Source organism: Chiloscyllium plagiosum, unplaced genomic scaffold, assembly GCF_037043375.1.
Source record: "Chiloscyllium plagiosum isolate Xiang-an unplaced genomic scaffold, Cpla_swu_hap1 HiC_scaffold_19, whole genome shotgun sequence".
NCBI lineage: Eukaryota > Metazoa > Chordata > Chondrichthyes > Orectolobiformes > Hemiscylliidae > Chiloscyllium > Chiloscyllium plagiosum.
In genome coordinates, this window is record NW_028270157.1 from 46,319,670 (window position 1) to 46,346,545 (window position 26,876).

Genomic DNA, 26,876 nt, shown 5'->3' on the forward strand with positions numbered 1-26,876 from the left:
CACCACTGCTCTTAATGGCTTTCCCTCAGGTCATTCCAATGTGCTACAAAGCACAGTTCAGCCAGCTCTCAATCTGTAATTCACAGATGCAGCAAATACATCACCAAAGCTCTCTTTGCCAGAGCCAATCATTACATCGCTTTCCTTATGCATGCCAACATTCACAACAAGAGAGCTCAAGATTTTCTGCATCATTGGTTTCATCCATCTGCAGGAATGACAAACTGCCTACACATAACCATTGCGTAATCTGAATAGTTCACACTGGCCTGGATCGTTCACTCTCAGGTCAGAAACAGAGAGATGAGACAATCCACAACTCCACAAATCTGACCCGAGAAACAGAGCTGCCTAGGCGTCGGGCCCACTGACCATGGAACAATGGATGTAGGCTGCCTGCTATGGATGTGGTTTAACTGAAATCCTGCCTGTGAACTGGCACTGTCTGAAAGAGTAACAAAAATATAAGAATAAAACAAAAAACCAACTCTCCAGCCCTCATTCCCCCACACACCACCACTCTCCAACACATTCCATGCTCCATCAATGCCAATTCATATACTCTACCCAACTCCATCTCACATTCCCTCTGTGCTAGATTATACTCATCTCCACAAACACATAACCGCCTCATAACCTCCACCTGCCCTGCATGGTTCTTTACCACCCTTATGGTAACCAACAGCTGCCCTGCACTCACCACCCTTTGCTCTTTCAACTATCATCTCAACTCATCCAACATAATGTCCACGATGGCACACCTCAGCACCCATGCAAAGATAATAAAATGAAAAGATTACATAAAGTTCTGAGTATATTAGCAAATCTCTCAACATAAAAAAAGTCATTAACACATTTCCACTTTCAATTCAGTGAAGCCTGATTAAAAATAAATATTTCATTCAAGTACAGCAAGCATTGGAAATCATAATCACACATCAGAGTCCATAACCATTTGTAGCTGTCAATCACTCTGTGAAAATGATGGCACCACATTGTGATGATGGTTCCTTAAGAAATCAACCGTAGAGCACTAGTCATGCAGTGTAAATCTGCTGGCTTATGTTAACAGGCAAAGTTAAGTATAATGCAATTGCTTTAGTGCTCCATAATTTATTTCAAAGTTTACAAAGTGTAGACTTGACAGTTCTTTGACAATTTGACACTCCCAACTGGCATTGCATGGTCTGGAATAATAGCCTGCAAGGCCATAAGAAGGGCGTTGACTTTCTTCATTTCACCTGGATAAGTATGACAATCTTCTCTCTGCTTCCTCAAACCCATTCTATCTCTACACCACCTCTCACTGAGCTTCATGCTTTGCTACTCTCCTTATTGCTTCCAACATCTTCCCACACCTGCTCATACCCCCACCGAACTCCTAAAACACTAACCTCACATAATCTCTGTGCTGCCATGGGCACCTCACCACCGTCCATTCATCTGCATCAGGACCAAAGATTCTGCTACTCACTTTCATAGGTTATTGCCAAATAGTTGGAAAACATAGAAGGCCGATGTCAATATCATTATTTTTGCAAGGTTTGTGAAGGTTTGTAGCTCAGGTTGAGGTTTAGGGTGTAGGCTTGCTCACTGAGCTGTAGGTTTGATATCCAGACGTTTCATCACCTGGCTAGGTAACATCATCAGTGGCAACCTCCAAGTGAAGCGAAGCTGTTTTCTCCTGCATTCTATTTATACCTTTCTCCTGGATGGAGTTCCTGGGGTTTACGGTGATGTCATTTCCTGTTCGTTTTCTGAGGGGTTGATAGATGGCATCTAGATCTATGCTTTTGTTTATGGGGTTGTGGTTGGAGTGCCAGGCCTCTAGGAATTCTCTGGCATGTCTTTGCTTAGCCTGTCCCAGGATAGATGTGTTGTTCCAGAGAATTCCTAGAGGCCTGGCACTCCACCCACAACACCATAAACAAACACATAGATCTAGGTACCATCTATCAACCTCTCAGAAAACAAACAGGAAATGACATCACCGCAAATCCCAGGAACCCCATCCAGGACAAACATATAAATAGAAAGCAGGAGACAACAGCTTCGTTTCACTTGGAGGTTGCCACCGATGATGTTACCTAGCCAGGTAATGAAACGTCTGAATATCAAACCTACAGCTCAGCGAGCAAACCTATACCCTAAACCCCCCCTCAATATCATTAGAGAGAATCTGGCAAACAGACTGGGAGCAGCCACTTGCAGGTAAGTCTACATTTGGAAAGTGGGAGTCTTTTAAAAGTCACATAGTGAGAATTCAGGGCCAGCGTGTTCATCTTAGAATGAAAGGCATGGGCAGCAAGTGCAGTAAAGCCTTGGATATTAAGGATATCGGGAGTTTGATGAAGAAAAAGAAGGAAACATATGTCAGGTGCAGTCCATGAAAACAGGGGAAGCCCTTGAAATGTATACAGAGTGTAGGGAGTTGCTTAAAAATGAAATTAGAGGGCAAAGAATGGTCATGAAATATCATTGGCAGATGAGATGAATGAAAAGCTTTTTGTAAGTATACTAAGAGTAAGAGGGGAAATAGTGAGATCTAACAGAGACTAAAGGGGTAGCCTGTGCGTGGAGTCAGATGATGTGGGTTAGGTCTTAAATGAATATATTTCATTTGTATTCACAGAGGAGAAAAACATTGTAGTCAAGGATTTCAGTTAGCATGATGAGGTTCCAGAACATGTTAAGATTAATAGGGAGAGATTTTAGATGTTTTAGAGGCCATAAAGGTGCATAAATCCCCAGGGCCTGAAGAGATGTATCCCAGGCCGCTATGGGAGGCAAGGGAAGAGATTGCTGGAGGCCTGGTGGAAATATATAATACTTTGCTGGCCGCAGGTGAACTGCCAGACCACTGAGGATAGCTATTGTGGTTTCTTTGTTCAAGAAAGGCAGCAGGGATCGGCCAGGTAATTGCAGATATCAGTGGTACAGAAATTATTGGAAAGAATTCTGAAGGACGGAATTAATCAATACTTGAAAGGCAGGGATTAGTCAAGGATAGTCAATGCAGGTTTGTTAGAGTGACATCTTTATGACTAATTTAATTGATTTTTTTGAAAAGGTCACCAAATAAATTAAGTAGAGTAGGTAGGTGATGTGGTTTACATGGACCAGAAAGGCATTTGACAATGTCCTCGATGGAAGGCGGGTCCAAAAGGCTCGAGTCCGTGGGATCCAAGGCATGTAGGCAACCTGGATCCAAACTTGACTTACAAATAGGAGCCAAGTGGGATAGTGTGGAGATGATTTTTGATTGGAAGCCTGTGATCCTTGCTGTTGTTATGTACATTGACAGCTTGGATGTGTATGGAGAAGGTATAATTACTAAGTTTGTAGATGACTTGAAAATTGGTGGCGCTGTTGATAGGTCACAGGCTACAGTCTGATACTGATCAGCTGGTAAATTGGGCAGGAAAATGGCAAATGGAATTTAATCCAGATTAGTATGATGTGATGCATTTTGGGAGGTCTAATAATGGAAGGACATAAACAGTAAATGGTAGGTCCCTAGGGAGTACTGAGGAACAAAGGGACCTTGGTGTACAAGTCTATAGGTCCATGGAGGTGTCAGCACAGGTGGACTGGATGCTGAAGAATGCATACAGGTTGCTTGCCTTCATTGGCCAAGGCATACAACATTGGAAAAAGGAAATCTTGTTATAACTTGGTAAAATATTGATTAGGCTACAAATGGAATATTGTGTGTAGTTCTGGTAACCATGCTATTGGAAGGGTGTGTTTATTCCAGAGAGGGTGCAGAGGAGATTCACCAGGATTGTTTTCCTTGGAGTAGAGGAAGCTGGCAGGGTATCTGATTGAGGTGTACAAAATTATGAGAAGTATAGACAGAGTATATAATGAGAATTTCTTCTCCATGGCAGGCATGGCTTAGACTCCAGGGCATATGTTTAAGGTAAGGAGTAAGTAGTTTAGAGGGATCTGAGAAAAAGATTTTCACCCAGAGGGTGGCACCTTCAAAACTCACAACCATTTCCGTCTAGAAGGACGAGAGAAGTAGATGCATGGAAATGCCACCACCAGCAAGATCCCCTCCAAGCCACTCACCAGCCTGACTTGGAATAAATCTCTGTTCCTTCAGTGTTGTTGGGGCAAAATCCTGGAACTCCCTCCCTAACAATATTGAGGGTCTATTTACTATTACCTTCCCGTGGGTAACTAGGAATGGGCGATAATTGTTGGCCTAGATAGTAACATCCACATCCTTTTAGTGACTTTAAAAAAATGTACTGTAGAAATTCAAGAAGATGGTTTACCACCATTTTCTCAAGGCTAATTAAGGATGGACCTTAAATGCTTCCATAGAGTCATAGAGATGTACGCCATGGATTCAGACCCTTTGGTTCAATTCATCTGTGCTCACAAGATATCCTAACCTAACCTAGTCCCATTTGCCAGCACTTGACCCATATTCCTCTAAACCCTTCCTATTCATATATCCATCATGAATGAATTTTAAAAATGCCATGACAATTGGACTTAAAAGAATATTTGTGTGCTGTGATCTCCACATGGTCTCACAAAATATAATTTATGCATATTCTATTTCTGCTTGGACTTAATTGGCTAGTTCATGTATTTGGGTCCATGATTCAAGCACCACATAAAACTTTGTAAGAATTGTTTTAATGCAACAGCACTGTTTAAAGCCAAATTGTACATCTCTTGAAGGTGCTGCGTATTTGTGCTGCAGCAGAACAATATTAGGCCTTCAGCAAAGAATGACAATAGAATGGCCTAGAGTCATTAATGCAGGAGGTGGCCTGGAGTAGAGTTTCTCTTCCCTCAGGAGATAGTGTGAAAAGTTAGCATGTTCTCTGCTCCTAAATCTTATGTTGTGATGGTCAGTAACACCAGTCTAGCATTGAGTTTGAATGCTTTTAGTAATGTTTAACAATCTTACACCAGCAATCATAGTTAGTCAATACATTCTTTCATTCCAAATCCTGCCAATTTGGCTTACTCACTGCTCCTTTCACCATATTTGCTTCACTCACTTAACAATCTATATCAAAAAGAATCAAACCTGACATTTATGCGCTTCACTCATCGTCACATACTTAGCACTTCTGCAAGTTGCCCATTCAGGTCTCACAGCTGGCACCTGCAGACAGCTATTCAACAATGGTATGCACATCACCCAAACACTTTGAAACATGCCCACTGATATACGTCAGTTCCTTTTGGAGGACAACATTGCCAATATAAATAGTTGCAGAAATAAACATAGGAGGGGTAGCTTTGGTGCGTGCTGACCTTATTGAAAGAAATTGTGCTGGAGATAATGGAGTGGCCATCACCAATGCAGTGGCCAACAGTAGTGCTGAAGTCATCAAGGATGATTGTATGGTCCTGCCTCAATCCAATGGAATGTCTGTTTTAATATAGAAGCTGCAAATGTTGTTAGCATCTTATTCATGTTTCCTTCTATACTTGAACCCTCACTCCAACACTGCTCTTTCACATTTCTGTTTGCAGATATCCAAGATATCCAGCCAATGGACCATGAGGCTAAAGGCCTAGAGGGAGAAACACTCTAACTTCAACCCCCACTCATATCGACAAGCTAAAATACTGACACTGCTCATACTTAGCAGAGTTGTGTTGGGTCAAAATCAACACAGGATGAATCACGGACACCATGGTATGACATGGGAAAATTTAGCAGCTGCTTCAGTTTTTTGGAAGATCTAATTGCACCCAGAATCCTCTGTAGAAGACTTGGATGAGGACTTTAATGGGATGATGTACAGAAAACTCCTGATCGGCATTCACACAGAAATGGTTAGTGCATTGACAATAGGTACCCAGGAGGATTACCAAAGTTAAGGATGTTGGTAAGGTTTTGGTAAACTGTTGGTAAGATTGAAATTTACAGAATACTGAGAGGCCTGGATAGAGTCAACATGGAGAATATGTTTCCACCAGCAGGAGAGACTAGAACTAGAGGGCAAAGCCTCACAGTTGAGGGATGACCCTTTAGAACTCATTACCACAGAAGGCTGTGGGGTCCAAGTCATTGAGTGTATTTAGGACAGAGATAAATAGGTTCTTGATTAGCAAGGGGGTCAAGGGTTACAGGGAGAGGGCAGGAAGTTAGGGTTAAGAAACATATCAGTCATGATTGAATGGCAGACTCGATGGGCTGAATGACCTAATTCTGCACCTCTATCTAATGGTCTTATAAGGAACATGGAGGAGTTGGCACTGACTTGACACACAGTTTTCTGAAGTCTGGAGCCCATGTTTTGCAGTGGGTAAGTGGTCACCAACTGCGTGTGAATATGTGTGGATCCAGCCATGACACAACATCATACAGCCAATATCTCAGTTTCCACTGCAACATAAGCAGAGGCTACATAATATCTCAGTGTGGCAGTGGCAGATCAGACTGATGCTATGAAATCTCCACCTGTTGCCATGCAAGTTCTGACTGCTGCCATTACTTGTTCGCACACAGTCGGAAGTCACACAACACCAGGTTATAGTCCAACAGGTTTATTTGAAATCACAAACTTTCAGAGCTCTGCTTCTTTATCAGGAACCGTTAATGTGACTTCTAACTTTGTACACCCCATGTCCTCAACATCATGGCTACTTGTTCTCAAAAGGTTTGGGAGATCTTACATCAGTGCAGCAATTTATACTGGAGATGGACACATTTGTAATTTGTTTGTTCATTGTTGTGTAAGGTTAATGGGCTCTTTATTCAAAGAGAATTAATTACATTTAATTCTCACTTGAAAGAGACAAGCAGGCACAGCTCAGATTTGTGAGGATTGCCAGTTTCCCCAAGGTGCACTTATTGTAAAAGAGATTGCTTTCTAAGTGCCACATGTCAACTCTGACCTATATCAGAACTGAAAGGGATTGCACTCTGTTCATGCCCAGCTGTGTGTGACCATAGGCAGCAAATCATTTAGGTTAATGTCTGAACTCCTCACAGCATTCGTGAAGCCTTCATTTGACTACTGTTGACATATGTAGCAAAAGAATGCAGTTAGCATGGTCATGGAAATGAATAAGCAGCATGAAGTTAGCCTGGTGCCTTTAGCTGGCTGTCTGCATTAATGTATTAAGTGGGTCAACTGTGCATTGTAATCTCTTTTCCCATTTTCAGTTTAGCCTCCTAAGTATTTCATTTGGTAGAAAGTACCGAATTATTAGCATTCCACAAAGGTATCTCACCTGATTACGATGATTTCACACCACAATCGAACAAATGCTGGAAGTGGTCCCAAAGTCTCCAGAAGATAGATATAGTGTCCACCAGATTTCTTAATGCTTGTTCCAAGTTCTGCGTAGGATAGAGCTCCTGGTGCATAGTAAATAGAAAATATATATGCAGATATCACATTCTACAACAAACTTACAATTTGTTATTGAATATAATTATTTTCCCCACATTTTTCTCTTTCAATTCCTTAAAAGTTCCACGCACATTTTATTTTCTGATATCTGAAGATGTGTTTGCCTTTTTTTGAGTCTCTAAATTCCTCAGTGGGAGGTGAAGAACAGGCTGTTCTCTGACTCTTCCCCTGATAGGAAATGCTTCCTTTTTAACTGTCTCCCTCTCCTAATAACTCTGGATCAAACTATATTGTGCATAATGAGGGGAATTGGGTGTCCCCTCACTCTACTGCACTTACCTCACTCTAAAGCAATTCAACTTAATTTATCGCAAACCTTTAAATGATGACCGCACACGAAAACAGATGTGGGAATAATAGATGTTTTTTCATGCAATGTCACCCAGTGAAAATGTATTGGTGCACTGTGCTAGACCATATGTCTTTGTATCAGTTAAAGATCTCCAGGACAAGAGCTGAATATCAGGCTCCTTCCCTTTCTGGGGAACTGGCTGACATAACTGACAATTAAGCATGCCTGTGCCTTCCTGGTTCTCAGGATATGAACCATTAAATGGTTATATTGAGAGATACTGACAGGAGGAGGTTGTTCAATCAGATCAAGATTGATATTTGACCACATTTTTTCTACTGGTCTTTAACCCATATCAAATAATATCTTTGGGTTAGAATTTAGAATTAGAATCCCTACAGAGTGGAAAAGGCCCTTCGGCCCAACAAGTCCACACCGACTCTCCGAAGAGTTACCCACCCAGACCCACCCCCCTACCCTATATTTACCCCTGACTAATTCACCTAGCCTACACATCCCTGAAGAGTATGAGCAATTTAGCATGGCCAATTCACCTAACCTGCACATCTTTGGATTGTGGGAGGAAACCGGAGCACCCAGAGGAAACCCAATAGACACGGGGTGAATGTGCAAACTCCATACAGACAGTCACCCAAGGCTGGAATAGAGCATGGATCTGATGCTGTGAGGCAGCAGTGCTAACCACTGAGCCACTGTGCCACTACTAGCAATCTCAGTTTTAAAATTAACAATTGTTAACAGCATCAATTGATGTTTGCAGTCGAACCAGCCTTTGCATATAGAAGTGTTTCCTAATTTTACTCCTGAAAGATCTGGCTCTGAGGTCTGGGTTACACCTGCTCATCCTGGGCTCCTCAATCATATAAGTTCCCTATAATAGCTGAAAAATTCAGATGAAATTATCTCTTAACCTTTTGGTAAGGGAACTCAATTTGTACTTGTGTAATGTTATCCTAAGCCAATTCTTGGTAACCAATCTCATTAATCTAAATTGCACTTTTTTCATGATCATTCCATTCATCCAAATATATGGTGCTCAGAATGGCTTACAGGTGTGGTCTAACCAGGGTTTTAGAAAGCTGAAATATGACTTATGTTCAAGTTCTCTAAATAAAAAAAATCTATCATTACACTTGCCTTTATTTTACCTTCTGTACCTGTTCATGACATTTAATAGTCTATGTACATGGATTTTCAAGTCTCAGTGGATAGTTCACTGTTTCCAGTTTTTCACAATTAAAAGGTATTCTGTCCTATCCTTCTATCCAAAGTGTTTGGCCTTAGTTTGCCCATGTTGAATTCCATTTCACCATTGCTGGCCACTTTATCTATTCATCCATTTTTATAATTTTATATTTCCAGCCAAATACAGCTGCTTGTGGAATTTTGTTATATAAAGTCAGTTATAACCTGCTCATTAACTGAGTCAGTGAGTCAGTCGCTGAACCTGGTTAATAATTTACCTTCAATTTCATAGCTTCAACTTCAGTGAACAATCTCTTATAAATACCTTCTGAAACCCCATTTAAATAAGATCCATTCCCTGTCTGTAATTTTAGTCAACTCTGAAAAAAATCAGGCAGGACTCCCTTTTCTAAATCCATGCTGGCTCTTTCTGATCAGCTGAGCAGTTTCAAAAGATTACTTACTCTACCTTTAATTATGAACTTCTGTAATTTCTTGACAATTGTTCCCATTTTTTAGGTATGGCAGTGAGAGTTCACGAGTTACTTGCTCCCAGTCTCATTAAGGCAAAGGCAGAAAATTTGCAGGTACAATTAGGGGAACTTGATGGGTACAGGAAAACACTGGTGAATGCACACATTCAGGTGCTTGGTGTGCATTGGCAAGGCTGCCAGACATCCTTTTGTCACTGAGAAGAACAACAGAGCAGTTCGGCTTCAAGGAGCATGAGTGCATTGCACATAGCTTGTCCTTTCCTTAGCCACTGCTCCATCTCTCTGTTAAATGACCAACTCAAAGGCACAGCCACCGCTACCCCGATAACTGCTGCAGCCTTTGTGCGAACAGATAACCAAATCCTCTGCCCATCGTTGTGAGAATGCAGCAACACTCCCTGTTAATTCCAGGAATTCTCCACAGTCCCTTCAAATGAAAGCTGCAGTATTTATAGAGATCTACTAAAGCAGAAATTCTTCAGAAGTCACCTTACTTGGAACCTGGATGCCTAGCCTTTACAGGAGTGCCAGCACCAGCCCATCTTGCAGCTGAATATTTTATTTTTAATGAGTCAAATGAAAATTTGTTGAATGGACTTGCATTATCTACATGTTGCAAATAGGCATATTAGTCAATGGGGTAAAAACAATGACTGCAGATGCTGGAAACCAGATTCTAGATCAGTGGTGCTGGAAGAGCACAGCAATTCAGGCAGCATCCGAAAAGCTTCGAAATCGACGTTTCGGGCAAAAGCCCTTCATCAGGAAACCTGATGAAGGGCTTTTGCCCGAAACGTCGATTTCGAAGCTTTTCGGATGCTGCCTGAATTGCTGTGCTCTTCCAGCACCACTGATCCAGAATATTAGTCAATGGGGCTGTGTGATATCATGAAAGGACACATTTGGTGATTTTCAGTACTCACAGGGGATGAGTTCCCATTTCCAGCTGGTTTGCTATGTGGGTTACATATTCAGCAGCAACTTCAAGAGGCATTAATCTCAGGAGGGGTTCTGATCTGAATCTCATGTTCCAATACTTTAAACATTTTGTTGAAACCCATTTCATAAATTGTAATTTCTATCTTCAATACATTTTAAAATATTTGAAATCTTCCTCAGATACACATCATAACACAGTGTGGTCTTCAGCTATTGTTCATGTTAGGTTTCAAATGATTTCAAAGGTTGTATGCCAGTGACAATGGAGCAAATAAACAATATTCTTGCCTATATTTAGTACTTTTGATAACCACCTCTGAATGGTTCATGGATACATGTGGAAACATTTGCTTTAAAATATTGATCTTGAAATATGAACACACAAGTGGTGAATGTGTTTGGACAATGAAGTGGATGAACACTTTAAATAAGATTTGGAAGAAATAAATTAAATATGAACAATTTGTGAAGAGCGTAACTTTAAGCCATTGGGACTGCATCACATTTGCTCTAAGTCAGTGCTATGGAACAGAGATGTCAGTCTGCTGTATCTCCACAAACATTAAGAAAAATATGCACTTACCAAACATTGAGAGTATTCCGCAAGCCAACCAGATCACCAGGGATGTACCGACATTGCCAGAATTCATCAGAACTCCTTTAGGTGAAATAAATATACCGCTGCCTATTATTGTACCAATTAAAAATGACACAGATCTCAACAAGCTAACCTTCTTTCTCAAAAACACAGCTTGCTCCTTAGACTCAGTTATAATCTTAACACTTTCTGAAGAACTTCCCATGATTTTAAAGATAAATCACTTCAGAAGGTGAGTTGGTGAAATTTGAAAAAGAAATCTTTTAACCTTCCTACTGTTAAGTATCTTCTTGAATAAAATATCTTTTCTTTGCAGAGAACAAAACCTTCGGTCCCTCCACTCTGTCAACTGAAAGAAATGGTAAACGTGAAGCTCATTTAAATCAGCTGCAGTTTGGCAAGAATTCCCAAAAAGACAAAAAAAATGGTGGAATGAAGCCAACAACTTTCCAAAAGAAAACTAAACGAATAAGAATTAATTTTTGCAATAAGGTTTGACAGCTATAGCACAGAAACTCATGTAATACACAAATAGCAAGTAAAAATTAACCAGGTGAACCTTTTACCACTTACTCAAAAGGAATGCAAAATAATAACAGAAACGTTACGCTGTCATTAATAACATTTAAGCTAGAGTGTTCCAATACTGAGACCAACTCCCAGCTTTCTTTCTTTTTCTGTTGTTCTGTGATACTCAGCTGAAACATGGACAACAGCAGTACATCACACTTGTGACTACTTAGCCATTTCTTTAAGATAACATTTGTTCTCCTTTCAAAAGTATGTTAATAAAAAGAAGTTAAAAATCACACAACACCAGGTTATAGTCCAACAGGTTTAATTGGAAGCACTAGCTTTCGGAGCTCCTTCATCAAGTGGTCTATGACCTGTGTTGTGTGATGTTTAACTTTGTACACACCAGTCCAGACCGGTATCTCCATATCATAATAAAAAAATAAGACTTGCATTCATACAGCACTTTCCATGACCTTTGTACATGCCAATGTCCTTTTGAAGTGGAGTCATAGTTGGGATGTAACCTAATGGGAAACACAGCAACTAAGTTGTGCACAGCAGATTCCTACAACCAGCAATGTGATAATGGCCAGATAATCTGTTTCTGTGATATTCATTGAGGGATAAACAGAGGACAAGGCACCAGCAATATTCCCTCTAAACTGCGTCACTGCTTCTGTTTGCAGCCACTCCAAGGTTCCATGCACCACTGATGTTATGTATTACCCCATCTTGTATTTTGAATAATTTCACTTGCAAACCTGTAGTCTTTTGCCACCACTTGGCTATTTTAGGAATATTTGACATTTCATCCCCTTTCTAGGTGACATCCTTGGTGCTGTAGAGCCTCCTGTGAAGTGCTGCTGAACTGTTTCAGTTGGAATTTATTTGGTTTCGTTCCTGCTACTTCCAGTTGCCAGTTCTGGTTGTTCATTGCAGTGGTCGGTGTAGTGGGTCTAAGTCAATGTGTTTATTGATGGATCCATGGGTGAACGCCATGCTTCTGGAAATTCTCTGGCTGTCCTCAGTTTGGCTTGTCTTCTTATTGGAGAAAGTGAGGACTGTAGATGCTGGAGATCAGAGCTGAAAATATGTTGCTGGAAAAGCGCAGCAGGTCATGCAGCATCCAAGGAGCAGGAGAATCGACGTTTCGGGCATGAGCAAGATATTTTATTCAAGAAGATACTTAACAGAAGGAAGGTTAAAAGATTTCTTTTTCAAATTTCACCAACTCACCTTCTGAAATGATTTATCTTTAAAATCATGGGAAGTTCTTCAGAAAGTGTTAAGATTATAACTGAGTCTAAGGAGCAAGCTGTGTTTTTGAGAAAGAAGGTTAGCTTGTTGAGATCTGTGTCATTTTTAATTGGTACAATAATAGGCAGCGGTATATTTATTTCACCTAAAGGAGTTCTGATGAATTCTGGCAATGTCGGTACATCCTTGGTGATCTGGTTGGCTTGCGGAATACTCTCAATGTTTGGTAAGTGCATATTTTTCTTAATGTTTGTGGAGATACAGCAGACTGACATCTCTGTTCCATAGCACTGACTTAGAGCAAATGTGATGCAGTCCCAATGGCTTAAAGTTATGCTCTTCACAAATTGTTCATATTTAATTTATTTCTTCCAAATCTTAATTAAAGTGTTCATCCACTTCATTGTCCAAACACATTCACCACTTGTGTGTTCATATTTCAAGATCAATATTTTAAAGCAAAGGTTTCCACATGTATCCATGAACCATTCAGAGGTGGTTATCAAAAGTACTAAATATAGGCAAGAATATTGTTTATTCGCTCCATTGTCACTGGCATACAACCTTTGAAATCATTTGAAACCTAACATGAACAAATGTCCTACTCAAATTTGTGGTCATTGTTGTCTGTGTGTATAGACCCTAGGGATAGCTGGTCGTGGCATTTTGTCACCAGTGGTGTTCATAATGTGGATCGCTAGTTGTCTGCCTATTTGGCCTATATAGCGTTTTGTGCAGTCTCTTGTACATCATGCTTGTTCTGCACATGTTGAGTATTGAGTCTTTTGTTCTGGTGAGTTGTACTCTGAGCGTGGCTGTCGGTTTATGTCCTGTCATAAATCTAAGTGGTTAGAGGAGTCTGGCTGTCAGTTCTGAGACTTTTTTATATAAGATAGTGTGGCTAGTGTATTAGGTCATGGCATGTACTTGTCACATTGTTCGTCTGCTGGAATCTGCACTTGAAGCTGCTTCTGCTATTATGCAACGGTGCTGTTTACCTCAATTGACAGAATCTTAGCCAGAAAGATAGCCTCCTAGACAAACAGATGGGATGACATGATGGGAAACCAATCAACAAGGACTACACACCCACACTACTGGACCTGTGCTTGACGATGCACTTCACATTCAACAGCCAGATGTATGAAAAATCTATGGGTTCACCCATCTCCAGGCTCGTAGCAGAAGCAACATCATCTGCAGATGCCTGGCCTCTAGGTTACATTGCATGTAGTCATCATTTTTGATGTTTCTGTTGATGCTACCCAATAAATAGCTGATTTGACCCTGAGTTTATGTTTCTTGATTCACATATTTTTTGGTTAGCTTCTGGAGAAGTTTCTCTTTCATCATTCAGGTCTGATTATTCTGAATCAAGCCAACAGAACATCATTATCTAGTGAGATGTCATCTGTAATAGGCCATTGCGTCTGTATTGTTGGTTATGCTTACTGTATCGTAATGGGCCATTCTTGGATCACTTACTAAGCAAGCTTCAGTAACTCTTTGTCTTTGTTGGTCCCATCTCTAAGTTAACTCAGTTTTAAGTGATGAATCTTTATACCTAAATCTTTGCTTCTGTATATCTCCTGTATTGACAACTGAAGAGAGGGCATTTACGAGAACTATTTCTCTTTCTGCTTCTCTTCTGTGTATTTCAGGGTGACATTGTAAGTTTGAGGTTTCAAGAGAAACTTCTGTAATCTTGCTGGAGGTTTACACAGGATTTTCTTGTAAATTTGTTTCAGTGGACAATGATTGCTCTTAATTATGCACTTGCCCCCAAATAGATATGTGTAAAATTCTCTTTCAATGCACACATAACTGATCTCAACTGATATTAGAGTTTTGGATGTCAACACTATAGCTCCACTATTATACCAAAGCTGCTCTGTGTTCTTTGTGAAGCAAAGTAATAGATTCAATTCTTTGCAAAGTAATAGGTTCAAATCTTTCATAATAATAACAAACTTGTCTCCTTCCATGAGACTTGTCTTAAGATTGTTGAATCTTCTTTTGTATGACTCTGATCACTCATCATCTTCTGCATTAGCCAGCTGTCAAAGTTTTGCAGTCTGTCTGGCCAAATTGGAAGTGTAGTGGACAGTGAAGAGGGTTACCTCAGATTACAACAGGATCTGGACCAGATGGGCTAATGGGCTGAGAAGTGACAGATGGAATTTAATTCAGATAAATGCGAAGTGCTGCATTTTGGGAAAGCAAATCTTAGCAGGGTTTATACACTTAATGGCAAGGTCCTAGGGAGTGTTGCTGAACAAAGAGACCTTGGAGTGCAGGTTCATAGCTCCTTGAAAGTGGAGTTGCAGGTAGATAGGATAGTGAAGAAGGCGTTTGGTATGCTTTCCTTTATTGGTCAGAGTATTGAGTACAGGGGTTGGGAGGTCACGTTGCAGCTGTACAGGACATTGGTTAGGCCACTGTTGGAATATTGCGTGCAATTCTGGTCTCCTTCCTATTGAAAAGATGTTGTGAAACTTGAAAGGGTTCAGAAAAGATTTACAAGGATGTTGCCAGGGTTGGAGGGTCTGAGCTACAGGGAGAGGCTGAACAGTCTGGGGCTGTTTTCCCTGGAGCATCGGAGGCTGAGGGGTGACCTTATAGAGATTTACAAAATTATGAGGGGCATGGATAGGATAAATAGACAAAATCTTTTCCCTGTGGTCGGGGAGTCCAGAACTAGAGGGCATAGGTTTAGGATGAGAGGGGAAAGATATAAAAGAGACCTGAGGGGCAACTTTTTCACGCAGAGGGTGGTACGTGTATGGGAATGAGCTGCCAGAGGATGTGGTGGAGGCTGGTACAATTGCAACATTTAAGAGGCATTTGGATGGGTATATGAATAGGAAGGGTTTGGAGGGATATGGGCCGGGTGCTGGCAGATGGGACTAGATTGGGTTGGGATATCTGGTCGGCATGGACGGATTGGACCGAAGGGTCTGTTTCCATGTTGTACATCTCTATGACTCTATGACTCTATTGGGGTATGAAGGAACTTGTACTGGATAAAACTATCAAAACTTCTCAACTATGTTGCAACTATGTAGAGTAATGAACTGATTCCTTTCCTAGTCCAACCCCTCCACAGACTATAGCAAAGTTTGAAATTAACAAGGATGATGATATTGCCAATTAAACAGGTACCATAGAGTCACAGAGACATACAACATGCATATCAAGACAAATTCAATGATTTTCTAGCAACCTTGATATTTTGGTGTATCAGTATAGCAGAGAATGTATTAATTTTATTTTACAACTTGAAGGAAAATTGGAACTGTGTGTGAAATAACTCCACATGGGCCGGTATCCTGTTACCAAGTCACCCTTTATTTACGCATGGAGAGTCCTTGACACTGTTCCAGGTCCCTCAGAGTCAGCTCTGAGTGTCAGAATGTCCAACACTTCTCTTTTTATCTGTCACCCCAGGCTCCTATAATTGGACCAGATCAACAGCCCATTCAGGGAACTCATATTCTATGCGATCTACTTGGCTGACCTTGTTACAATCACAATAGTGCACTGTTCACTTACTGGCCTCACAGAGCATGTAATGTTTGAAAAAGCTGGATTGGCTACTTTTGTGAGCCGTGCTTGCACCAGGTGTCTTTGGTTTAAAAACATCTGCCCTTCAACATCTTTCTAAGTTAAGTTGCAGTTTTTTTAATATAGAATGAAGAGGGCCCTTGCACTCAAATATCCAGAAATTCTGCAAGCCAAGGCCAGTCTCACTCTCTGTCTCTCTCTTCCTCTGAGCGCTTAAAGACTGTGAAAAGGAGAACTTCTAAGTGAAGTGAAAACCTAGTTCCAACTGACCAGCAACCAAACTTAGGAGTTTGTACAGTTGGCAACAATGTGATATCATTGCCAAAAATGTAAAGAACTGTCAGCCCACCCTATTCTGGATTAGTGGTGCTGGAAACCAGATTCTGGATTAGTGGTGCTGGAAGAGCACAGCAGTTCAGGCAACATCCAAGGAGCTTCGAAATCGACGTTTCAGGCAAAAGCCCTTCATCAGGAATAAAGGCAGTGAGCCTGGTTCGTGGAGAGATAAGCTAGAGGAGGGTGGGGGTGGGGAGAAAGTAGCATAGAGTACAATGGGTGAGTGGGGGAGGGGATGAAGGGTGATAGGTCAGGGAAGAGAGGGTGGAGTGGATAGGTGGAAAAGGAGATAGGCAGGTAGGACAAGTCCAGACAAGTCATGGGGACAGTGCGGAGCTGGAAGTGTGGAATTAGGGTGAGGTGGGGGAAGGGGAAATGAGGAAACTGTTGAAGTCCACATTGATGCCCTGGGGTTGAAGTGTTCCAAGGCGGAAGATGAGGCATTCTTCCTCCAGGCGCCTGGTGGTGAGGGAGCGGCGGTGAAGGAGGCCCAGGACCTCCATGTCCTCGGCAGAGTGGGAGGGGGAGTTGAAATGTTGGGCCACGGGGCGGTGTGGTTGATTAGTGCAGGTGTCCCGGAGATGTTCCCTAAAGCACTCTGCTAGGAGGGGTCCAGTCTCCCCAACATAGAGGAGACCGCATCAGGACCAACGGACACAATAAATGATATTAGTGGATGTGCAAGTAAAACTTTGATAGATGTGGAAGGCTCCTTTAGGGCCTTGGATAGAGGTGAGGGAGGAGGTGTGGGCGCAGGTTTTACAGTTCCTGTGGTGGCAGGGGAAAGTGCCAGGATGGGAGAGTGGGTTGTAGGGGGGGCGTGGACCTGACCAGGTAGTCACAGAGGGAACAGTCTTTGCGGAAGGCGGAAAGGGGTGGGGATGGAAATATATCCCTGGTGGTGGGGTCTTTTTGGAGGTGGCGGAAATGTCGACGGATGATTTGGTTTATGTGAAGGTTGATAGGGTGGAAGGTGAGCACCAGGGGTGTTCTGTCCTTGTTACGGTTGGAGGGGTGGGGTCTGAGGGCGGAGGTGTGGGATGTGGACGAGATGCGTTGGAGGGCATCTTTAACCACGTGGGAAGGGAAATTGCGGTCTCTAAAGAAGGAGGCCATCTGGTGTGTTCTGTGGTGGAACTGGTCCTCCTGGGAGCAGATACGGCGGAGGCGGAGGAATTGGGAATACGGGATGGCATTTTTGCAAGAGGTAGGGTGGGAAGAGGTGTAATCCAGGTAGCTGTGGGAGTCGGTGGGTTTGTAAAAAGTGTCAGTGTCAAGTCGGTCGTCACTAATGGAGATGGAGAGGTCCAGGAAGGGGAGGGAGGTGTCAGAGATGGTCCAGGTAAATTTAAAGTCAGGGTGGAATGTGTTGGTGAAGTTGATGAATTGCTCAACCTCCTCGCGGGAGCACGAGGTGGCGCCAATGCAGTCATCAATGTAGCGGAGGAAGAGGTGGGGAGTGGTGCCAGTGTAATTACGGAAGATCAACTGCTCTACGTAGCCAACAAAGAGACAGGCATAGCTGGGACCCAGACATGTGCCCATGGCTACCCCTTTGGTCTGGAGGAAGTGGGAGGATTCAAAGGAGAAATTGTTAAGGGTGAGGACCAGTTCGGCCAAACGAATGAGAGTGTCGGTGGAAGGGTACTGTTGGTGACGTCTGGAGAGGACAAAACGGAGGGCTTGGAGGCCCTGGTCATGGTGGATGGAGATGTAGAGGGATTGGATATCCATGGTGAAGATGAGGCGTTGGGGGCCGGGGAAACTGAAGTCTTGAAGGAGGTGGAGGGCGTGGGTGGTGTCTCGAATATATGTGGGGAGTTCCTGGACTAGTGGGGATAGGACAGTGTTGAGGTAGGTAGAGATGAGTTCAGTGGGGCAGGAGCATGCTGAGACAATGGGTCGGCCAGGGTGGTCAGGCTTGTGGATCTTGGGAAGGAGGTAGAACCGGGCAGTGTGGGGTTCCCGGACTATTAGGTTGGAAGCTGTGGGTGGGAGATCTCCTGAGGTGATGAGGTTCTGTATGGTCTGGGAGATGATGGTTTGGTGATGGGGGGGTGGGGTTATGGTCGAGGGGACAGTAGGAAGAGGTGTCCTCGAGTTGGCATTTAGAGTCCACCCTATTAGTTTGGACTCTTGATATACAGAATTTATTCATTTTATGTTTTCTACACTTGACACTTGCGCAGAACTGTCCGCATTGTCTGGGTTAATTGTAAATTAATGCGTGTGAATTTGGATTTAAAGTGATATGGCTTAAAATTGCATATTGACAGCAAATAATTCATTCTGCGACTGTTAAATAGGTTTGTTACCAAAAGTACATTCTGGTTTTTTTTGTTTATTGAGGAAACCTGGCATGAGTTATCTTTTACTTAGATAGTGGTCAAAATCAGACAATTTAACCAACAAGTAACTGTATTGTCTGTGCAGATTACATTGTGGTGACTAATAGAAATGATTTCCATTGCATTCTTTCCAAAGGGATGCTGACAAGAGGTTTAGGGCTCGTCTGAGATCTCTCAGTACAGATAATTTGAGATTGGATGTGGGGTAAGATTAGTTGATTAGTTGATACCATGACAAAATGACAGTTAGCAGATTTTGTATGCTGTTAAAAAAATGACAACGGAATAACTAAAACTATCCTGCAAAGGGAGGAATATGCATTGTTTTGCATTTATTAGAAGAGATATCCCTGACTAGTTTACAAGATTTAACTCAGGCTAAGGTTGTAGAATTGATGAAGGAGCTAATGGTGGAATTTCTTGCAAGATCTAGCATGTAAAAATATTTAAAATATTAATATTAAATGATTGTCAAAATGCAACAAAGACCAGTTAATCCAAGCCATATGTCATCAGTTGTTGCTTTAAGTTCCAAATAAAGCAGCTTGAACACAAAGGGAGAGATGAAGAAGGAAAAAGACATTGAAATTAAAAAGGATAGAATTGGAGATGAAACAACTTGAACTTGAGGAAAAAGAGAGGTGAAGAATATTTAAGAGGCTGAAACTAGATAATCAGAACAGAGAAAAGGATAAAGAGAGGGAACAAAAACAGAAATTGCTGGAAAAGCTCAACAGTTCTTGAAGCAGCTGTGGAGAGAAAGGAGAGTTAACATTTTGGGTCCAGTGACACTTTCTCAGAACTGCTAGGAAAAGGTTGGTATTTATGCACTCAACAGGGTTGGTGATGGAGAGGAGTAATAGATGGAGATAAGAAGTGGAATCCAAAGAGAGGGAAAACAGTTGGACAGATGAAGGAGTGGATAAAGGTCAGCCTGGGAAAATGAATAGCTGCTACTGGGGACAATATGTGTGGTAATAGCCTATGTGATAACAAGGCCTGGTGTGTGGGGTTAGGCAAAAGACATGAGGAAAGCTGCTCAAGACCTAAAATTGTTGAACTTGATATTAAGCCCAGAAGGCTGCAGAGCTACCCCCCAAAAATAAGGTGTTGTTCTGTCACCTTGAGATGAACTTTGTTGGAGCATCGCGGCAAGGCTGAGATGGAAAGGTTGGCCAAAGAACATGATGTATGTTGAAGTGGCAGGCAATAGGAAGCTCAAGGTTTTTTTTTGTTGTCAGAATGTAGACATTCTGCAAAGTGGTCACCCAGTGTATGTTTCGTATCCCCAGTGTAGAGGATATCATGTTGTGAGCAGCAAATGCAGTAGACTAGATTGAATGAAGTGCAGGTAGAGGATTGCTTCACCTGGCAGGTGTGTTTGGGGCCTTGGATAGTGAGGTGAGAGGAAGTAAATGGGCAGGTGTTACACCTTGTGCAATTGCAGGAGAAGGTTACATGGGGCTGTGGGAAAGTGTTGGGATGGAAAGAGGGAATTGATTCTAAGAATATTGGCTTAGGAGGATGGAAATTTAAAAAGAAACCTCTAATGCAGAAGAGAGTTATGATGACAAAAACCCTAGCCATAATCTAAAATGCAGTAAGGAATGTTTACATTTGTACAGGCCCTATCAAAGTTTGAGGAGAAGGATGTGTAGTCATTCTTTATATAACTTGAAAATGTAGCAAATCAAATTAAATGGCTTAAAAAGAATTGCATATTACTTATGCAGAGCAAATTGGCATGTAGTGTCCTTAAGATTTGTGATTCATAATCAATTTATGATGCTGTAAAAGGAACTAGTCTTGGTTTCATCACTGTGATGTGATTCTCAAAATCTTTAATGCATCCAACCATATTTTTTGTTTGCTCACGGGACATGGGTGAGGCCAGCAATTATTGCCTATTTCTAACTACCCTGAAGAAGATGGAGTGAGCTGACTCCCTGAACCTCTGCAGTCCATGTGGTTAGGGATACCCACAATTCTGTTGAGAAAGAGTCAGAATGAAGTTCTACCTAATCATAACACCCTTGGAGTATTTGTGCCACAATTTCCACATGTGATCAGAGGGTGCTTTTCAATGAATGTGCTACTTCTAATCCTCAGTGATGCCTCCTTCACCTCATGGTTTACTGACAAAAGTTGCACTTTTCACAACTGGTCAATGTCACGTTCACAGCACCAACTGTTTCAGTGACATAGAACATCGATATAGTGAACATCTTTCCTTACTGTGTCCTTCATAGGTTGTTGAACAGTCAACTCTCAGTTCCACCATACACCATAAAGATGCCAATACTTGGTTTTGGAGCATCTTTCCTTCAGTTAACATTTTCTTTCTAATTTCCAGGAAAGAAGTTCTGATGTACCTTGAGTTTGATGATATTACTCTGTGCTCCAAAATAAACCTTCAGCTTCTCAAAGCAGCTGTGACTTATTTCTCTCTCTTTTACCAATCTGAAGGATTGCATAAATTTCTTTCATTTGGAAACTGTTACATCCAGCCATCTCCTACTGGTTTGTGGCTCCTATGCCCATTCTGTGCTGGAAACTCAGTATTCTCTTCAAGGGTATGGATGTGTTTGTTCTTTTTACTTTTTATTTGCCATGTCTTCGATAACATATTTGTTATCTTGTTTCATTGTTCTGCACATCTATTTCACAAACTCTGCACTTTGAACTTTTTGTAGCATGTTTCCTTTTGTCTGTGAACTTAAGTTCTTGCCCACAGCTCTTGAATGTCTCGCTCTGTGCAATGGATATTCTTTTGTTTCAATGCATTAATCTTGCTACCTTTCTGAAGACATAACAGAAAGCTAATCATTTGGTGGCCAACATCTTCACTTGTCCATTTGTAGCTATATGTGCTCTGGCATTGTCTTCATTCTCTGATGTTGTGAGATTGTCTCTTCAATACTTTTGTACCTTGTGATGTGCAGAGCCCCAGTTGAACAAACCTAGCAGCTTTACATCAAAAAAGAAATAGGTTAAATACATTTTACAAATTTTTGTGTTGTGAAGGGGTTTCTGTGAATCTTTTAAAACATGGAAAAGGTGTATCAGAAGCAAAAATTATAGAGAACCTCTGTAGGAAAACACAACAATGCCTATAATTGGCGAACTTAGGTCTCTGCTCTGTGCACTTATTTATGAAGTATTAAGTTCTTGAAAAATAGCACCAACTAACGGCGAGGAGAGTAATAACAGCTTGCCATACTTGTTTACTCAAAACTAAGGTTAGCTCAGAGATGACAGCAGTTTGTAGGTGGTGATAGATCTTACAAGAAAGCTGTACAAGTTAATTAAGGAGAACAAAGATGGTGCATTCCAATCTAAGAAACTGTAAGGTGGGGTGAAAGGAAGTGGAAAAACAGAAGGATTGCTTGTCAGTACAGCTACAATAGTTCAGAAGGCTGCACCACAGCTAAAGGTCAGATGCAGTTTACAGTGTTCAAAGAACACACACAGAGAGAATGCCAGTTAAAAATCTGTAAAGCTCTGGAGAAAAAGTGTCAATGTTTTTAAAATTAAACAGTAGAATGTCCACTTACTCAAAGAGTAGTAAAAGAAGAGATGTTATCTAAAGCCAAGTCTGAAATCTGCGTGCAAGTACTGAAATATTTTTACAGTAATATAGTTGACATTTAAAAAAGTTTGTTTATGCTGCTACAATTTTCCAGAATCAAGCACTGTTTTCTTTTCTGTCTGTATACATTATAAATACCTCTAAGATAAATGTGACAGCAGTGATAGTGAGAAGGGTGTGGAGTAGTACAGAGTTTGGCAATATTAAGAGCCATTTTTAAGATACCACATTTTAAATAAATTTAAGAGCTATATTGCTGTTGATCAAATGCCAATAATAATGAATAAGACAGGGACGGATGTGAATTTCTTTTCAACTTCATGAATCAAGATGAAACATTTGAACATAAAGTATTTATTAGGGATTAATTCTGAAATAGAATGATATAACATGCTGATTCAACATGCTTTTTTCAACAGAGCACCAAATCCTTGGGCTTACCTGAGAACACCACATACTTTATTTACTGCCATCTCTGCCTGTCCTGCCACTTTCAATGATCTATTACATACGTACATATGCACCCAGATCCCTGCACCGTCCTTCCTCACCCAAATACCAAGATCCAGATCACTAATATATATCAGGAAAAGGAGTGGCCCTAATACCGATCCCTGGAAAACTCTGCTACAAACCATATTTCTGCCCTACCGATTTTGAATCCTTCTAGTCCCTGAGTTCCCTCCTCTGTTATAATAACCTGTGTGGCATCTCTCTCTTAGGTAAAGACAGATGCAAAGTATTCATTTAACACAGCAGGTCCAGCAGCATATGTGGAGAGAAATCAGTGTTAACATTTGGGTTGAGTGACCCTTCCTCAGAACTGCTGATATCTAGAAAAATGTTAGTTGATATGCAGACGATAGGGTGTGGGGAGGGAATAAGGAGTAAATGATAGGTGGGGATAGAGCCCAAAGAGAGAGAAAAACCGTTGGACAGACAAAGGAGTTGATAACAATCTGACAAGGAGGGTGAATAGCTGTTAATGGGGGAACTGTTGGTGGCTAACAATGGATGGGTGTAATAGCAGGCTATGTGATAACAAGCCCTGATATGTGGGTTTTGCTGTAAAGACATGGGAAAGCTCAAGCCCTAAAGTTATTGAACTCACTTCTGAGGGTCCAGATGGCTCCAGGGTTCCTATTCGGAAAATGAGATGTTGTTCTTCAGCTTGTGCTGACATTCACTGAAACCCTGCAGCAAGCCTGAGACAGAGATGTTGGCCAGGGAACAGGTGGTGTGTTAAAATGGCAGGCAACTGGAAGCTCAGGGTCTTTTTTTGCGGCCAGAGTGTTGATGTTCTGCAAAGTGCTCACCCAGTCTACGCTTCGTTTGCCTAATGTAGGGGAGATCACATTGTGAGCAGAGAATGCAGTAGACTAGATCGTGTGTAGAACAAGTAAACTGTTGCTTCACCTGGAAGTTGTGTTTGGGCCCTTGGATACTGAGGAGGGAGGAAGTAAATGGACAAGTGTTGCACACCTTCTGCAATTACAGTGGAAAGTCCTGTGGGGCTGTGGTGGGCGGTTGGGAGTGAAGGAAGAATGGAGCAGGGTGTAATGGAAAAATGGTCCCTGCAGAAGGCGGACAAGGGAGGGGAGGGGAGTATGTGTCTGGTGGTGACATCTCGCTGGAAGTGGTGGAAATGGCAGCTAATGAGCCCGGAATGTTGGTGCTGGAGGGATGGTAGGTAAGGACAAGGGAAACCCTATTGCTGTTGTGGGAGGGAAGAGAGTGGGTGAGGGCGGATGTGCAGGAGATGGGTTGGATGCAGCTGAAGCCCCTGTCAACAGAAGTACTGGGAAAACCTCACTTGAGAAGGAAGGTGAACAATTCAGATGCTCCCTTGTTGGAGTTGGCACCTTTGGAACAGATGCAACAGAGATGGAGGAATTGGGAGAATAGGGTGGGATCTTCACAGGAAGCAGGGTGTGAGAATCTATTATTTAGGTAATTGTGGGAGTCAGTGGGTTTGTAGTGGATATTGGGGAAAGGTTGGCCGTTCTTTTGTGTGTCCAACTTCGTTTCTCTCTTTGGGCTCTATCCCCACCTATCTAGGTATTCATCCTTTTTTAATCCTGAATCAGCTATACTCCTTTTTTTAAACCACTCTTTTAATACTTTAATTGCAGTAGAGGACTTAGAGATGTCTGTTTGTGTTGAGTGCCAATCCTTGCTCATAATTCCTATGTGCTTTCCTTCTTTGCTTTTTCACTTCTCCTCTGAATTGATATTCCTCAGTTCTCAATTTTACTTTCTACTTGACACTTGTCATAAGCGCACTTTTTCTTCTTCAACTTAATTTCTATCTTCTTTATCATTCAGGAAGCTCGGGGTCTGTGTAGTATTACCTTTCCCATTTGAAGAATGGCCTAATTGTAACTGAATCACCTCTTTGAAGCAACACCATTGTTCATTAACTCATTTTCCTTCTAACCTTCCATTCTAATCAATCCTAAGAACTTTCTGAAGATTGAACTTTAAGCTGATAATCAGCATAATCATCTGTGCATTTATGGATATATGTGTTCTCATATTATTTACAATCTGTGATATTGTGAGCTTGTCCCTTCTAAATAAATCTTCTTATATTTTGCAAAGTGTAGAACTCCAAATGAGTGAATCTAGTATCTATATTTTCATTAAAATGCATTAAACATTTTTCAAAGAAGAAAGTTGTGTTGTGTAAATTTGGTGAACTTTTTGAAACATGAAAAGTGTATGTCCGAAGCAAAACTGTAAATTTTTGGCCAAGATAATACCCCCACGCCCATATTTTCAGAATTGAGGCTTCTCTCTCTCCTCTTACTTATCAAGCAGTAAGTTATAGAAAATAGCACCAACTATTGGTTAGGAGAGTAAACTATTTAAGCAGCCTGCCAGACTTCTTTCACACTCTTCAGTTTGCTCGGAGCTGAGAGCAGCTGGTAGATCGTGGTAAAGCACACTCCTACAAGGAAATCGAACAAGTCAATTGAGAACAGAAGATGGTGCATTCCAATCTAAGGGACTGCAAGGTAAATTGAAGAGAAAGCTACAAACTGCTTGGAAAGAAGGCTACAATAGTTTAGAAGGCCGCACCATATTTTAGGGTCAGATGTGTTTTACAACATTCAGTGAACACAGGAAACGCCTGTTAAAAATCTGAGTTTTGGACGGAAAAGTGTTGACGTCTTCTGAATAAGCAGCGGAACGTTCACAAAGAGAATAGCAGTAAAGGAGCTATTTGAAGCCAAATCTGAAATCTGCATGTAGTACTGTAACTTAAATACCTTTGCCGGGACATAGTCAACCATTTAAATGTGTTCTGTTTATGTTGCTGGCGATTTGCCATAGTCAAACATTATTTTCTTATCTGTCTAAGATAATTGTAACAGCGGGAAAGGATGCGGCACAGCACAGAGTTTGGCAATATCAATATTAAGCTTTTTTAAAAAAAAGATATTGCATTTTTGTTAAATTTAAGAGCCACAATGCTGTTGGTCAAATGCTAATAATAATGAATAACAAAGTGGGGGCAAAGTTATGAATTTGTGTTCAAATTTATGAATCAAGAGGAATATTTGGCATAAAGTATTTCTTAGTGAATAATTCTACAATGGAATGATATAACATAGTGATACAGCATTTGTGTTTTTGTTTCAAAAGAGTCCCAAATCACTTGTCTTACATTTAAGTTGTCAATGAAAACTGAGAAAATATTGTCTCCCTCTGTTCTTTTTTGTGTTGTGACACAAAATATTTTTTGTTCTGTTCAATCACCCAGTGATCTTTCTATGTTATGATCTGTCTGTACTGCATGAGAAACAGAACTTTCGCTCTGCTTAGGTACACATAATAAATCAAATCAATGAGCACTTGGATCTGATTGCTCTAAGTCAGGAGCTGCACTTGAATCCTTCATGAATTGCATGCAGCTTCAAAGCTGTAGATTGCTGACCTCTGATCTGGAAAGAAAATGGTTTCAGTAGTTTTGATCTGCTGAAAGATCTCATTGTCAGAAAAGTAGCTTGAGATAGTGGCTTATGATGATCAAAGTCAAAGCAGGTTGATTTGTAATCAGTGTATACGTAAAAGCTGAACTAAGGTTTTGGGACAATATTTCACCTGTTTTACTTTTCTTGCTTTATGAGCCTTTTACATGGGAGCTCTGAATATCATTTGTAAAGAATAGTGGAGAAGTGGTCGTGGAAAGTTTCTAGTCAAGTTAAACAAATCGAATGTGTTATGGTGGATCATTCCATTGAAATAAATTATTTTAGATAGGATATCAAAATGGTTAACATTTTCCCCATTTACAATTCAGACCAGTAAATTCACTCTCAGACATTGTTCAGTTC

General features: G+C 41.2%; 2 protein-coding genes across 3 annotated transcripts in view; one reads left to right on the forward strand and one right to left on the reverse strand.

Moving 5' to 3' along the window:
- Positions 1 to 11,283, reverse strand: part of LOC122559598 (cystine/glutamate transporter-like) — an 80,819-nt gene extending 69,536 nt beyond the window's left edge. Inside the window, exons 1-2 of one of the 2 annotated variants that reach the window (XR_006314478.2) lie at positions 10,912 to 11,283; positions 7,216 to 7,342 (exon numbers count right to left, since the gene is read on the reverse strand). Coding sequence is in view for 1 of the 2 variants with exons in the window: in XM_043709354.2 (XP_043565289.1) it covers positions 7,216 to 7,342; positions 10,912 to 11,131 (347 nt within the window). In the remaining variant the exon portion in view is untranslated. The remainder of the gene's footprint in view (positions 1 to 7,215; positions 7,343 to 10,911) is intronic. The other variant, XM_043709354.2, reaches the window with a different exon arrangement.
- A 14,132-nt stretch (positions 11,284 to 25,415) lies between these two features.
- The window catches only part of ttc38 (tetratricopeptide repeat domain 38), a 46,366-nt gene continuing 44,905 nt past the window's right edge, over positions 25,416 to 26,876 (forward strand). The window contains exon 1 of the mRNA XM_043709353.2: positions 25,416 to 25,553. Coding sequence (XP_043565288.2) covers positions 25,524 to 25,553 — 30 coding nt within the window. The 5' untranslated portion in view covers positions 25,416 to 25,523. The remainder of the gene's footprint in view (positions 25,554 to 26,876) is intronic.